Here is a 16,253-nt window from a genome sequence, read left to right as displayed (position 1 = left end):
TCTGCTTTATTTTTAATGTGAAAAGAAAATACTTAGGGTGGTGTTGCATTATCTTCTTTAGTTTTCTATATTTTGTTTGCTTGTCTGTTGTGCTATATAATTTACATAGAGTAAAATTCACACTTTTTATACATAGAGTTCTATGAATTCTGACAAATTTGTGTGATTGTGTAACTACCACCACCACAATCAAGATACATACCATTTCCATGATCCCCAACAGTGTCCCCATGTTCCTTCACTGTCAACTCATTCACCCCTACACTCTGGTCCCTGGCAACCACCAATCTGTTATTTATCTCTCTAGTTTTCCTTTTTCCAGAATGTTCATATAACAGACTCAAACAGTATGTAGTCTTTTGGATCTGTCTTATTTCACTCAGTATGATGCTGTTTAGATTCAACCATGTTGCTACATGTATTACTAGTACCTTCTGTTTTACTGCTGAGTAGTATTCTATTGTATATTCCATGTGCAGTTGGGTTATGCATGTACAAACTGTATGTTTGTACCATTGGACTTTTGGGTTGTTTCCAAGTTTTGACAATTATAAATAAAGCTGTTATAAACATTTATGTACAAGTTTTTGTGTGGACATATGTCTTCATTTCTCTAGGGTAGATAGCTAGGAATTTCACTATAGGATTGTATGGTAAAGTGCATGTTTAACTTTATAAAAAAAAAAACTACCAAACTGTTTTCCAAAGTGGGTGGACCATTTTGCATTCTTACCAGTGATGTATGAGAGTTTGATTGTTCCATATCCTTGTATTTGGTATTAGCAGTTTTTTTTTAAATTTTTTTTTCAACGTTTTTTATTTATTTTTGGGACAGAAAGAGACAGAGCATGAACAGGGGAGGGGCAGAGAGAGAGGGAGGCACAGAATCGGAAACAGGCTCCAGGCTCCGAGCCATCAGCCCAGAGCCTGACGCGGGGCTCGAACTCACAGACCGCGAGATCGTGACCTGGCTGAAGTCGGACGCTTAACCGACTGCGCCACCCAGGCGCCCCTTCTTTCTTTCTTTTTTTTTTTTTTTTAAATTTTAGCAGTTTTTTAAAATAATTGTTGTTGTTGTTGTTGAGCTTCTTTCATTCAGCATAATTATTCATCCAAGTTGTTGCATACATCAGTAATTCATTCTTTTTTACTGTTAGTAGTATTCCTTTAATCCTTTTACATTTGTTGAGACTTACTTATGGTCTATCTTAGACATTTTCCATACGCAATTAATTTTTTTTAATGTTTATTATTTTGAGAGAGGCAGGGAGAGGGAACAAGCTGGGGAGGGGGAGAGTGAGAGGGAGACACAGAATCAGAAGGAGGCTCCAGACTCTGAGCTGTTAGCACAAAGCCCCGTGAACTCACAAACTTTGAGATCATGACCTGAGGCGAAGTCGGACGCTTGACCAACTGAACCATACAGTCACTCCTCCATATGCAATTTTAAAATAATGCTCATTCTGGGGGCGCCTGGGTGGCTGAGTCGGTCAAGCGTCCGACTTCAGCTCAGGTCATGATCCGACTTCAGCTCAGGTCATGATCTCATAGTCTGTGAGTTCAAGCCCCGCATCGGGCTCTGTGCTGCCAGCTCAGAGCCTAGAGCCTGCTTTAGATTCTGTGTCTCCCTCTCCCTCCACCCCTCCCCTGCTCATGCTCTCTCTCTGTCTCAAAAATAAATAAAAGCATTAAAAAAAACTATAAAACAATGCCCATTCTGTATGTGTCATTGGAGTATTCTGTAAATGTCAGTTAGATCAAGATGGTTGCCAGTATTGTTCACATCTTAAATATCCTTACTGATGGTCTGTCTTCTTGTTTTAGCAACTACTAAGAGAAAAGTATTGAAATCTCTAATTTATCTGTTTTTCTATTGCAATTTTTCTATTGCAATTCTATTATCTTGCTATTTGTTTTCTACTTGCCCTGTTCTTTGTGCCTCTTTTTCTGCCTTCTTTTAGATTAATTAAATATTTTTTGTGATTTCATATTATATCCTTTGTCGGTTTATTAGCTATAACTTTTTGTTCATTATTTTAGTGGTTCCTTTAGGGTTTATGGTATACATCTTTAACTTTTCACAGTCTACTTTCATGCGATATTACAACAATACCTCCCTTTTCACCCTCCTAATTCTTACTTTCCATTCTTCTTTTTTTTTTCTTGACCTTATGTTTTTATTGTCATAAATTTTACTTATGGTACAAACAACACAGTATATTATTATTATTTTTGTTTAAACAGTCAATTATCTTTTAAAGAGATTGAAATACTACAAAAAAACTCTTATGTTTATCCACACGGTTATCATTTCTGATGCTCTTTGTTCCTTTGTGAAAATGATTCAACCTGACATTATTTTCCTTATGACTTAAGGACTTCTTTTAGCATTTCTTGTAGTACAGGTCTGCCAGTGATTATTTCTTTCAGCTTTTATATATCTGACAATAATTTTATTTTGCCTTTGTTTCTGAAATTTTTACTCAGTATAGAATTCTAGGTTGATATATTTTTTTAGAATTTATAGAATTTTTTAGAATTCATAGTATTCTAGGTTGACAGTTTTTTCTTTAAAGATGTTGCCTCACTGTCCTCTCACTTGCCTTGCTTCCAGAAAGATCTGCTGTCACTCTTTTCTTTATTTCTGTATATTTAATGTGACTTTTTTCCCTGTCTACTTAAAAACATTTTTTTTGGTTAATCATAAGGTTTGATCAATTTGATTTTAATGGGTCTTGGTGTGGTTTTTTCTTTTTTTCTTTATATTTTTTATTTTTGTTATTTATTTATTTAATATAATTTATTATCAAGTTGGTGTGGTTTTATTAATGCTCTTTGTGCTTAGATTTTATTGAGCTTCTTATATCTTCAATTTTAGTTTTTATCAAATTTGGAAAATTTTAGCTCTAATTTCTTTACATATTCTTCTGTCCTTCTCTTTGGGGACTCTAATTACACATACATTTCACTGTTTCAAGTTGTTCCAAAGCTTAATGATGCTCTTTTGTTTTTTCCTCCAGAAAACAGAAAAGGAAAAAACACTCTTCAACTCTTTTTTTTAATTAATAAATTATTTTTGGGGTCAGATTTAGACTCACTGCAAAATTGTGGAAAGTACAGAGAGTTCTCATATAATCCCTCCCCCACACAAACCAATCTCCTCCACAACTGACATCCCACATCAGAGCAGTATATTTCTTATAATCAATGAGCCTACACTGACACATCATTATCATTCAAAGTCTATAGTTTACATTAGGGTTCACTCTTATGTTGTACGTCTGTGAGTTTTGCCAAGTCTATAATGACATATGTCCATAATTATAATATCGTACGGAATAGTTTTACTGCCCATAACACATTTTATTTTAGGAGCCACAGAATGACACCTGAGCTAGTACTAGTCTACCACCCAATCTTATTTATTATTTTCCTCCTTATTCACTCTGACCCAGTCACACTGGCTTTTCTTCTGTTCCTTCAACACATCAAGCTCATTTTTTCCTCTCTTCTTGTCCTTTGCCCTTGCATTGACTTTACCTGGAAATCTTTTTCCTTTCATCTTTGTATAATGGTTTCTTTGTCATTCATAGAGACTATTGTCATTTACCTTGCAATCACTTGCTAATCATATTACACTGTTTTAAAAAAATCTTCACAACACTTATTACTATCCACAGTGATTTTGTTCAATTGTTTATTTACTAATTCATTATCTATTTCTCTTCCACTTCATTCCCTGACACTTATTAGAATGAAAAATGGGATCTTTACAGCACATGAAAACATGCCTGGTCACATAGTAGGTAATCAGAAATATGAAAAGTAGATGAATGATGATTATATTTGCCTGAAAACCAGTGATTTTTCTTTTTTTAAAAATTTTTAATCCTTATTTATTTTTGAGAGAGAGAGAGCTGTGAGCTGTCAGAGAGAGCTGTCACAGCTGTCAGAGCTATGAGAGAGAGCTCTGAACTGTCAGCACAGAGCCCGACACAGGGCTCTAACTCACAATCAGTGAGTTCATGACCTGAGCCGAAGTCGGATGCTCAACCGACTGAGTTACCCAGGCGCCCCAAACCAGTGATCTTTCTTAATCCAAGGAATTACATCTATACTGTACCCTTGTACATTTATTTGCTTTCTTCTTTCATTTGACTAACGGAAGGCAGGAGGTGTGGTGGTGTGTGTGTGTGTGTGTGTGTGTGTCTGTGTGTCTGTGTGTGTACTTAAAACAAACCTTATCTGCTCGGCTCCAAAGGGCTTTGGGAGGTGGTTCTCCGGTGACAGGAATTTCAAGACGAAGCTTGCTTCCTGCTATTACTGTCACTGTATTGTCAGCATCAAGACCATCCAGGATGATCTTAGGAGGATCTAGAATATTAAATATGGCCTTTGTTATCAGACAATCATTTCCATGTGAATATCTGGGCCAGTACTTTGCTAGTGGTAAATATTTGTAGAACCAACATTTTATGTGGCCAAAAAGAATATAAGAGGAGTCAAAGTAGTTCGTGCCTGGCACCTTGCAAAGCTACTCCATTGTAAGACTTCTTAAGAATCAACTATTATGCTTAGTGACTTACACCAATTCATGTATATCACAGTTTTGAATGTGTTATATTTCCATGGTAAGCAAAAACAAAAAAACAAGAACACAACTCTGCAATGATTTATCTACTCACCAACAACATGAACTTTGGCAGGCAAAGTAACAGAGTAGGCATCTGGTGCAAATACATAATCACCTTCATCCTCAGTAAGAGCATTGGCTATCACTAACTTGTGGATTCTAAGGAAATTAGAAAAACATTTCTAAGAATTTGCAAAGATTTAGATTGTATATGGCCCAACTGAAGAGACACCTGGACTTTATCTGATTAAGAGATAAGCCTATCTCCAGGCTGGAGAGAAAGACAGACCAAGAAACAGAGAGAGAGAATATAAATGCGAAGGCTTAATTATCCTATTTATGGATCTTCATCAAATATTCGTTTTTGAGTATATGAAATTATTTGTACAAATACAGCCTGATTATTATGCACAGAGTCTAATATTCCTTTTTCATCACATAGCTTTAAAAAAAGGCTAAAATACAACATCTCACTAGTGCCATAATTTAAGATTTAAAAAATTACCAAGAACATTCTTGATTTTGGCATTACATGCCAAATCTAAAAGCAGTAGTTCTTAACTTTTTGGGGATCAGCGAATATCTGATGGACACCATTGATCCTTTCTCTGGAGAACAGTATGTATTTTTGTACACACAGACTTGGCTTACAACTTCAGAGGATTTGTGGGAACCCCCTGGAGTACATTCATGATCTTAACCAGATTCACAACCAGGATCCCTAGATCCAAGTTTAAGAACTCTTGCCTTAGATCTTTGCTATATTCTAGGATATTATGTCTGCCCCCCAAAATTGTGGGAAGGTCATGTGGCACTTATCGGTTAGGGACAGTTAATCCATTTGATTGAATCCATAGGATTCAGTATCATTCCTTTAACCTTCTGTTTATATGGAAAGAATCAGTTGATGGCTTGTTTTTCTTTTGCCCCCTTTTTTTTTGTTGTTGTTCATTCGTTTGTCATTGTTCTTTCTTTCTTTTTTTAATTTAATTTTTTAAAATTTACATCCAAATTAGTTAGCATATAGTGCAACAATGATTTCAGGAAGTAGATTCCTTAGTGCCCCTTACCCATTTATCCCATCCCCCCTCCCACACCCCCTCCAGTAACCCCCTGTTTGTTCTCCATATTTATGAGTCTCATGTCTTGTCCCCCTCCCTGTTTTTATATTATTTTTGTTTCCCTTCCCTTATGTTCATCTGTTTTGTCTCTTAAAGTCCTCGTATGAGTGAAGTCATGATATTTGTCTTTCTCTGACTAATTTTACTTAGCATAATATTCTCCAGTTCCATCCATGTAGTTGCAAATGGCAAGATTTCATTCTTTTTGATTGCCAAAGTAATTCTCCACTGTATATATATACCACATCTTCTTTATCCATTCATCCATCGATGGACATTTGGGTTCTTTCCATACTTTGGCTATTGTTGATAGTGCTGCTATAAACATTAGGGTGCATGTGCCCATTTGAAACAGCATACCTGTATCCTTTGGATAAATACCTAGTAGTGCAATTGCTGGGTCATAGGGTAGTTCTATTTTTAGTTTTTTGAGGAACCTCCATACTGTTTTCCAGAGTGGCTGCACCAGCTTGCATTCCCAAGTTGATGGCTTTTGAATAGACAAAGTACCATACCATGAGGTGCAGATAAAGGATCACTGGTAGGACATGATATAGAACAGAGAAGTCAGACATTCTTGCTATTTGGAAGCAAAGAACCAGAAGAAGATCCTCTCTTTATGACTACTCTCCAAACTTCCTCACCAAATATGTAATTTAGGAAGTAGAGGAAGAGTGCATATTGAGACAAGTTACAGATCGCCTAACTTGCTTACCTTCCTTTGTGAATGACCTTCAGACGGTCACTTTCTTGAACAGGTAGGCCATTTTTAGTCCATTTTCCTGATATGTTTTCAGAGATTTCACACTTCAAGCAGATTTCTTTTCCAATGTTTACAGTTTGATCAGTCAGAGGTGTCAAAATCTTCAGAGGTTTCACTACAGAAACAATATATATAAGTGCCAAACCCAAACTCCAGACAGGCCAAGACGGTATCTTGTTTTGAAAATGAGAATTTGTTCCAGTGCAATTGATATATTGGGAGACAACCAGAACATAACACAAATTTTGTGTTTGATGATGCATGATTTCATTCATGAAAAAGAGGAAATGGCACCCAGGTGAACTGAGCCAGGTAGAACTGTACAAAATGCATACATGCGTGTGCACACACACATACACGTCAAACATCTACCAGCTGCTTGAATTCACCCATGCAATACAAACCATACTCATACACATCTGAGATTACCAGTGTCCATCCAATTTCAAATAACCTCTTCTCACCATGTCACAGTATCTCAGTAACCACAACACTCCCCACACTGCTTCCACAAGGAAATTTTAGGTCTCATTTAACATAAAGTGCCATATTTATTAACCATTTGGCCTGTGTAAAACTGTGATACTGTTTTTTATTAGGTTCTTATTGTTTTGTTTTAATGTGTGGCTGACAAAACTTTTGAGTGTCATGCCCATAACTTCATTTTGCCCATTAGTTTTGTGGTTTTATTGCATAACTTTGCATAGCATATTGATTTTAGAAATGCATATGTTGTATTATAGCAGAACTGACTGTAATTGCTTTAAATGGATACAAATATCTGTCCATGGCTGAAAAAACTGTTTTGGTATTAAAGGAAAATGACCACAACTCCGCGATGCATAAGGAGTGAGTGTAACTGAGATAACTTCTGAATAATTCAGTGATCCTATGAATCATAATTGGACTAAGAAAGAAGTAAGGAAGCAGGATTTCTGCTCTGCATGTGTTACTACCAAACTTCCTGTGAGATTTGCTATCTTAATTTTCATGGCCAGCTGGAAGAGACAGACTCTGCCATTGAGGAGTGACTACTATTTGGAGGTATTTGGGGAAGTACATAAATTCTCTCATGCTTCTGGATCTTAGTAGCAAATGGGTTCTTACAATGTTCTCATTTGATCCCCCTTGGTTTGAGTAACTTCCTTCTCACTCCAAATGTAATTGCAGAATGTTGAATGTTTATTTAATGAATTGATAGCAAATTCACTCATGGGTTACACAAACATTTTCAGGATTTTATATTGTATCTAAGTATTTATCATCTACTTATGTGGTCTTGGGATTACAGTGCTTCTTAACCATTTGGACCATTTCTGTGGCAGGTGATTTTTATACTTCCTTCCCAATCCTGTGTTTTACTATTAAACTGAGTAGTCGATTTCTTTTTCAGAGACCCTGACTGATATGACATAGACACTCAGAATGAATCCAATTTTACATATTTAAAATTGCCGCCAGTAGAAATAAAATAGAAACTTTCCTAAAATTGAATTAACAAATGCAACACCAGTAGATACGCAACTTGGAAGATACCCAAGGAGATCTTACTTACAGTCAACACTAAGTTTAGCAGATGATTGTCCTCCCGTTGTCATTACAGAATATTCTGCACTGTCAGCCTTCGTTGCTCCCTCTATGATCAAAATATGTTTTTTGCCCTCAACTTTAATTCGATATCTTGATTTTGGACCAGGAATAATCTCCTCACCATTCTTAAACCTGAGTTTAAATAGATTATAAAAAGTTTTATAAAAGACCCTTCAGGAAATGGACCTTATTGGTCTTGGTTTTGTTTTTTTTTTGTTTGTTTTTGTTTTTGCTATATCCTGGTATCTAAGAACTATTTGTTGAATTAAAGAATGTACGATCACTACATCAAATGGATTAATAATGTAACAAGGATTGTCTAAAAAATTACATTAAAAGAACATAAGCTCTTTCTTCTCATTCAAGATCAGTTGAATATGCTATGAGAGAATATTACCTCTTCCACTCACTAATAAGAATTGCATCACTTAATATGTTTTAAATTTTTTTAATGTTTATTTTTCAGAGAGACAGAGAGAGACAGAGAGAGAGAGAGACAGAGAGAGAGAGAGAGACAGAGAGAGAGAGAGAGACAGAGAGAGAGAGAGAGACAGAGAGAGAGAGAGAGACAGAGAGAGAGAGAGACAGAGAGGCAGAGAGAGGGAGACATAGAATCTGCAGCAGGCTCCAGGCTCTGAGATGTGAGCACAGAGCCCGAGACAGGACCAACCATGAGATTATGACCTGAGCCAAAGTTGGATGGTTAACTGGCTAGCCATCCAGGCGCCCCTCACTTAACATGTTTTAAAGATAGCTATGATTCTAGATTAGAATGAACAATCTACTCTGTACCAATTACCACAGATTCATGCTGTGTAATTTACTATACTTTTCAACAAAGCATTTAATTTTATTATGGATCTCTTAGTTTTAATTTTGATGTTACTCACATAGAACTTGAGAAAACACTCTTTAACTGGAAAAAAAATGCTTTTATTTTTTAAAATAATTGGTGATTCTTAGCCTAAAACATTTTTCTGAGGTACTATAAAAATAAGGTAACTAGGGAAAATATATAATATTTTTCCATGTAAGTTGCCAGTGTGGCATGGTGAGAGTAAACAACTTTTGGAACTTAGGAGCATCCATGGGATTTGGAGTCAAACAGATCTGGACAACCATGAGCTATCCATTTCATACTAAGTGCCTACTTCCCTACATTTACCAGTCTAATTTTCTGTATCATTTTCTAGTTTCATAGGTGAAAAAACTCCCAGCATCTTTGTAGTTTTAGTTACCATTTCTACTAACACAAATGAGGTTGTGATTTTTTTTCAAATGTGTAAAAGCCATTTCCTGTTCTCCAATCTATAAAAGCATATTTTTAAAAATCTATTAAAAATGGACAGACCTCAGGAAAGTTACTTACCATTTCACATTAGCATCATCTTCTGACACCTCACATTCTAATTCCACTCTTTCCCCGCAGTAAGCATTCATATCTTCCAGCTGTTTGGTTACCATAATTGGAGGCTCTGTTTAAAAAAAAAAAAAAAAGGAGAATCAGAATCATTAAATGCTTGAAATCTGCTCATGACCACAGATTTGTTCACAGATAAAAGACCAACAGTAAGAAAGTATCATCTACCATAGGGTTATGGTTAGATGGTGGTAGATAGTTGGCAGGTGGTTTTTTGTTTTGTTTTGTTTTATATCTTTGTTGGCAAAATAAATAGTTAGCAGCCCTGGGTAAGTTTTCCCAATTTTCTCAGACTCTTCAAATCAAATCAATTATTGTTCTGGAGAGCAGACAAAACATGTATCAAATATCCTTCCTTTGGCAAATAAGAAACCACGTGGTAGACGTTTGTGATGGAGGATCTCTAACAGTATGATTCTTTGGTTCTGGTTGGAGCTCTGATTGCAGAGCTCTCTGTATTCAGAGGGCTTCATCTACACCCTCCAGCTCTTTTCAAAATGTTTTAGTAAAAGATTGTCTTCAGCACCCTCGGTGTCAACCATTGATTCCCTTTCACTAATAAAACTGATTTTGAGAGAAGTGTATTTGCAATCAGCTGAATGTGTGAAATGAGGATTATTCAGTAAAGTTTGTTGGGTTTCAGAAGCTATAACTAGAATAATTATACTGTTTGCTTGAGTCAAAAACATGAGGTATTTAGACTCACCAGTCTTCCCCCCCCCCCTCAGCTTTTCTAGTCTTCAACAAACTTAAAGATTAATTAGGATACGTAATAACGGCCAGTGTAGAGGAGCTTCCATGCAGAGCCAGTCTGTCCCCAAGCAAACCCATTTCTAGGCGTGCTGTTACCTGTGCCCTAGAGCTCAAGAGCTTACCTGTCCCACTCATTTTGATAACTACCCTTGGGAGAAGGAGTGCCAAAGGTTGTTGAAGACTACAGTAAGAGATTGCACTTTACCTCGCACAAACAGCTCGGTGGAACATTTCTCATCACCAGCTGTCACATAATACTCTGAATCATCCGTTAGCGCACAGTTATTGATAAACATGATTCTTTCACATCCTTTATGCTCAAAGATGTATCTGTTTGAAATGGGAGGGAGATAACAGTCTGTGAACTTGATTTTATTTTTTTATTACCAGCAAATTTGGCTTGTAATTCAGCAATGTTTGAAAGTCAAGGATATAATTATGATCTGCCATTTATGTAGCATATCTTACATAGTTAACAGAAAATGTGAAAACTGTTGTTAGCTTCATAATGCACACTGTAATACATATTCATATTTACACATAATATTTAACATCTGTATTTTTATAGAAGTTTTATTTCATATATAAATTAGTACTCACATATTTGCTTTTTAATTTTTTTAACCCATTGTTGGAAAATAGGATTGGCTAAGGTTGTCAGAGAGATTTTGAACTCTGTAAATTTTTTTAAATGACCAATTCATCTAGTTTATTTTTTTAAAGTTTATTTATTTATTTTTGAGAGAGAGAATGTGGGGAAGGGGGGGAGAGAGAGAGAGAGAGAGAGAGAGAGAGAGAGAGAGAGAGAACATGGCAGAGGGACAGAGAGATAGGGAGAGAATCCTAAGCAGGCTCCACACTGTCAGTGTAGACCCTGAGGCAGGGCTTGATCCCATGAACTGCTACAAGATCATGACTTGAGCGGAGATCAAAAGTCGGATGTTTAACCCACTGAGCCACTCAGGCACCACCCCCAGCCCTGCCGATTCATCTAGTTTACAGGTGGACAGGGACTCAATCTTACTCATTGATTCCTTGATTCCATTCATGGCTTAGTGCAGTGACACAATAGATTTTGTTAGGTGAATAAGTGATTATACAATTTAAGCAATAATGTGAACTTAATCACTGTTACAGGCAGTAATTTTTTAGAACGTGATGTTCTTTTAAATGAGCTTAAGAACTAGTATTATCATATCACAGTAACAATCTACTAAAAAAGAACTTGAGCATTTGGAGACAAAAAACTAAAAGCCAGGAATATCACAAAATTTAATTGTCTGTGATCTGGATTATGGATGAGTATATTAGGGCATTATAACAAACTAAAGAAAAAGTTCTTATTTGGAAAATCTTCTAATTGAAGACTTCAAGAATAAAGCGTTACACAACATTTTATAGATAAAGATAACCGATTAAAATTATGTTTTTGGTAAATTCAAGCCGCTTTCAAGAGATTTTTATCAGACACAAACATTATTATCACAAAGTCACTCTGTAGGCATGACCACATTAAGAAATTGGAAACCACCTAATTGCACTCCAGAAGTGACAGATTTTCAGGATTAAAGTCTTTTTATAAATGTGCGTGTGGCTCCTGTTAACTTAAAAAAATATATTGGAGTTGAAAATCTCTCAGGCTGAGAAGGATCTGTGTAAAGTAGTTTCATAATAGACTAGCAATACCATCAGACATCAGGGATTAGTCTGTTTCCTTCATTTGAGAGAGGGCCAAGAAATAAAATACAGGCTTTAGATGCTCTTTTGGAAAAACAAAAGTTCTCTAATTATAAGGTGTGATTCCCAGCTGGTATGTCAAATATATATTTCAAAATTTTCAAAATTTTATTTTAAAAATTGGGAGAAGTTTTGACAGTGCTCTGAAATAATCACATATAACCTATATTGACACAAAACTGGAACTGAAATAACTCAAAATAGTTTGTATAGAATTAAAACATAAAACGAAGTTTTATTTAGATAGCACTGTAATCTTAATGGCTCCAAAACACATGAAAAGTTTTTACTCCCCCTCCATGTGATTTTGCATTTAAAAGGTATAACAAAAGCATGTTTTTATTCATAGAAAATTAAGTCAAACTACTGTTTGATTTATGTAGCTATCACTGATTATTTGCAAAGCCCACTTACTTTGTACTGGGTCGAATCTCTTGACCATTTTTATACCATTTCACCTCCAACTTTGGGTCTGCCAGTTCCACAACAAACCTTACTCTGCCTCCTTTATCAACCTGATATGCAGGGTCAAGAATTTTTGCAAAAGCTGGTAGAGAGAAAAAGCAAAACTATGTCAATATGTGCATACATATGCTGTGAATTTAAATAGTCGATGTATGTATAAGAACCTAAAACTAAATGAAAAATGGAGACTCAAAGTAGAAATAAATTAGGAACCTTCCAAATTATCCTCTATATTTTAGAATTCTGTGTTGATTTATATATCATAAGATGATTTAGCAATTTGAAGAGAACCCACATGTTTTTGAAAGAAACATAAGAGTATTGAAGAGCCTTTAAAAATGACTGTCCTGGTATTGAGGAGGGCACCTGTTGGGATGAGCCCTGGCTGTTGTATGGAAACCAATTGGACAATAAATTTAATATTAAAAAAATGACTGTTCTAACTCTTCAGGAAATTATAAAGGATCCAGATGAAAGTGAACTCGAAGAATATGCCTATTCTAGCATGATTCCTATCAGGATTATTGGCATTATCTCTGTACTTCTTATGTCACAGTTTTTTAACACAGAGTTTATGAGATAAATTCAATGACTCATAAGATGAAACTGAATGCCTTTGACTAATTGAAATAGTAGACTTATCAAAGTTTTGTACTGTGGAACCTTGTCCAAATAGTGACACATATTAAATACTTCATACATATATGGTTAGGAACTCAGGACTTCAAAACATTTTAAATAACATAGAACATAGTAGTTTTAAAAAAAGATTATCTTTGAAAGGTCCTAAGCAGAAATTAACTTCTTTTTAAATTTAATAGTTTTTGGGGCACCTGGGTGGCTCAGTCAGTTAAGCATCCGACTTCACTCAGGTCATGATCTCACAGTTTCTGAGTTCGAGTCCCGTGTCTGGCTCTGTGCTGACAGCTCGGAGCCTGGAGCCTGCTTTGGATTCTGTGTCTCCCTCTCTCTGCCCCTCCCCTGCTTGTGCTCTGTCTCTCTGTGTCTCTCAAAAATAAATAAACATTAAAAAATTAAAAAAATAATAAATTTAATAGTTTTTCCCTGATTTTAAAGATAATACTCATTTAGACAGTTTGGAAAATACATACACCTGTGGAATGCCTCATGGAATTTTTCTGCTTCTACTTCCATCCTTGAGACTTTGCCATAGTATTCCTTAAACTCACTTTCTCATATTTTAACATGATATAATAAATACTAGCTTTAAAAAAGTTATTTATCATATACCTCATGACATCAATTCAGAGCTAATGGCAAGAATTAGGCCAGTGTGGAGGAAAAGAGATATCAGCTGGCTCTATACTTCGGCATTTAACATGTTTGTGATGACTATATCATCTCAGATACCTCTCAAGAATTAAACTTCTGAAGGTTTTGAAGTTTTGAAATAGTGGGAATGGCTGACTTATGTAAACAAAGCAAAAAACAAAACACTTCTATATTTCTCTGGGTCCATTTCTCACCCAGTTTACAGGGAGGTTTAGAAATAAAGGGCAGATTTTTTAAAAGAAATGGCAAGAGACTTTAAATTCTGCTTGGACATCCAGGTTGGGTGCCTAAATAAATAAATAAATTCGATTTGGACATTAACAAACAGTAAACAATAATAGGATTGATATGTTACCTTGACGCGTCACAAAACGGATAACTGACCATGACCAAATATAGGAAACTTTGAAGAGCTTATGATCAGTTTAAAATGTGTCGCTCTTGTTTTTCTTTCTGTAAATTTTAAATTTCAACATCTCAAAGTATTTTTTTAAGAGATATTTAAAACCACAACAAAATCCATTCACTTCAGGTCTCAAGGGAGCAACATAGCTGTTTTACAACCGCACTGGGTGTGAGAAGTGAATTCCCCAGTCCCCATTTAATGGGTGGAAGAACATGATGGCAAAACAAAGAGACATCGAATCTACTGTAAGTAATAATCAAGAATTTCAGAGTGAGGGAGATATGGAGTCTGGAGAAAGGGCCACTGAGAAATTCCCAGTGAGAAGGAAGATATTTATTGTTCTGTTACACGCTGTATGAGGTACTTGTAAAGTCAATCTCCGTTACCTTAAGTGTTCACTAGCTACCTGCTACCCTCATAGCTACTGATGTGCAGAGCAGTGAACTCCTCCGCCCAAAGCCAAAGGTAAGAAGTGTAACCCCTGCAAATTCCGCCCCATCCATCCCCGCCCCAAACCCAGAGAGAGACAGAAAGCATCCCTGCAGGGGGTTCGCCATCATTTCTTTGGTCCGCTTTGGATGCTGGCCCCGCTGCCACCTCCCCCAGGAGAGCTCACCTGCGCTCTTCTTCTCCACTCTGCGCATGCGCTTGAGCCGCCTGAGCATGCCGCGCAGGTCGGTGATGCCGTACTGGAAGGCGATCTTCTCATACTCGTTGGGGTTCGCATTCTTCAGCAGCTCCCACACGTCTACCTCGGGTTCTTCCTCCTGAGGCTTCACCTCCCTAACCGGGGAGAACCATTGCCTAGTTTAGTAGCCGCCCACCGGCTCCGAAGCACAAGAAAGGCTGGAGTATGGTACCGATTTGTCGGTTCAGTGTTAAAAGTCCCCCTTTTTAAAGGCTGAGTACTTAAAGGCCGCGGTCTCAAGGAAACTTCCATATAGTTAAAGATCAGGTGTGTGAGCTTATATTGACGCTCTCGCTTTCCTAGTTAACAATACAATATTAGGGAGAGAGAAAGGTATCAGGAAGTGTTCTGAAGATGTTTTTACTTATTTTCAACTTGAAAGTTTAAAGAGAAGGTGAGATTTTGAGGAACTTAAGATCAGTTGACATCTAGGCTATAGGCAACTGCAATAATTCGGAAAAGTGGATTAAGAATGAGAAGATTTAAATATTGGTCTATAAAAGAAAAATGATCTCTTTCTCCCTTCATTGTATACATTCTAGCTTATATGTGAAGACAGTACATACAAATAAGAATTTCAAATCTTAGGATTTTGCAAATTGCATTTTCCTACCATATTAGTAAATGTGTACACTAACCATTTTTTGCTGTTTTATATACAAAAAAAAAAATTGACACTGCCAGAATTTTTTTTTGTTTTTTTCTTAAATATGATTTTTTGTGGATACATTCACTTTTTAAAATATTTTTTTTTCTAAATTGGCAGGAGAAAAGGAAAATGAGGCCAAAAATGCTCTCATATCTCGTCTTAAAGCACTGTCTTGAAATTTTTTGAAAGCAGGTTGGGTAAGAATTATAAAAATATAAGTGTTAAACTTTTATTTTTTTTAAAATTTTTAATGTTTATTTATTTTCGAAAGACAGAGCACGAGTTGGGGAGAGGCAGAGAGAGAGGGAGACCACAGGCTCCAGGCTCTGAGCTGTCAGTACAGAGCTAACACGGGACTCAAACTCACGAACCTCAAGATCATGACTTAAGCCGAGGTCAGACACTTAACCGGCTGAACCACTCAGGCACCCCTAAATGTTAAACTTTTAAAGCAAATGGCTAAAGTCCCATGAACAAAGGGAAAGTAACTTCTTAGTGTAATTATCAAAATTATGATCCCAAATTTTGATCACTGACTAAAGAACATACAGAAAATAAATATAAAGGACACGCACGATATGAGATTTAAAGTACACTTGTCTGTCCTTATTTTAAAACCAATAAATGAAAGAAAAAATCAAGAATAAACACTAGTTTAAAAGAAAAATGTAACTTAAATTGATTTCCTTTGTTGGCTAAATAATCCTGATTTTTAAAGAAAGACTTAGTTGACTG

The 16,253-nt window shown here is 36.1% G+C and overlaps 1 protein-coding gene across 9 annotated transcripts in view; it reads right to left on the bottom strand.

Annotated features, from left to right (window-relative positions):
* The window catches only part of MYBPC1 (myosin binding protein C1), an 86,508-nt gene that overhangs the window by 30,026 nt on the left and 40,229 nt on the right, over nucleotides 1-16,253 (bottom strand). For all 9 annotated transcript variants that reach the window (XM_043562319.1, XM_043562323.1, XM_043562322.1 and 6 more), the window contains 8 exons: nucleotides 14,798-14,964; nucleotides 12,432-12,564; nucleotides 10,486-10,610; nucleotides 9,477-9,582; nucleotides 8,073-8,239; nucleotides 6,470-6,632; nucleotides 4,686-4,792; nucleotides 4,241-4,374 (listed from right to left, as the gene is read on the bottom strand). In XM_043562319.1, the coding sequence (XP_043418254.1) occupies nucleotides 4,241-4,374; nucleotides 4,686-4,792; nucleotides 6,470-6,632; nucleotides 8,073-8,239; nucleotides 9,477-9,582; nucleotides 10,486-10,610; nucleotides 12,432-12,564; nucleotides 14,798-14,964 (1,102 nt within the window). The remainder of the gene's footprint in view (nucleotides 1-4,240; nucleotides 4,375-4,685; nucleotides 4,793-6,469; nucleotides 6,633-8,072; nucleotides 8,240-9,476; nucleotides 9,583-10,485; nucleotides 10,611-12,431; nucleotides 12,565-14,797; nucleotides 14,965-16,253) is intronic.

This window comes from Prionailurus bengalensis, chromosome B4 (genome assembly GCF_016509475.1).
Source record: "Prionailurus bengalensis isolate Pbe53 chromosome B4, Fcat_Pben_1.1_paternal_pri, whole genome shotgun sequence".
Lineage (NCBI taxonomy): Eukaryota > Metazoa > Chordata > Mammalia > Carnivora > Felidae > Prionailurus > Prionailurus bengalensis.
Note: the sequence above shows the minus strand (reverse complement) of the source record. Positions and strands in the feature narration are given on the sequence as shown.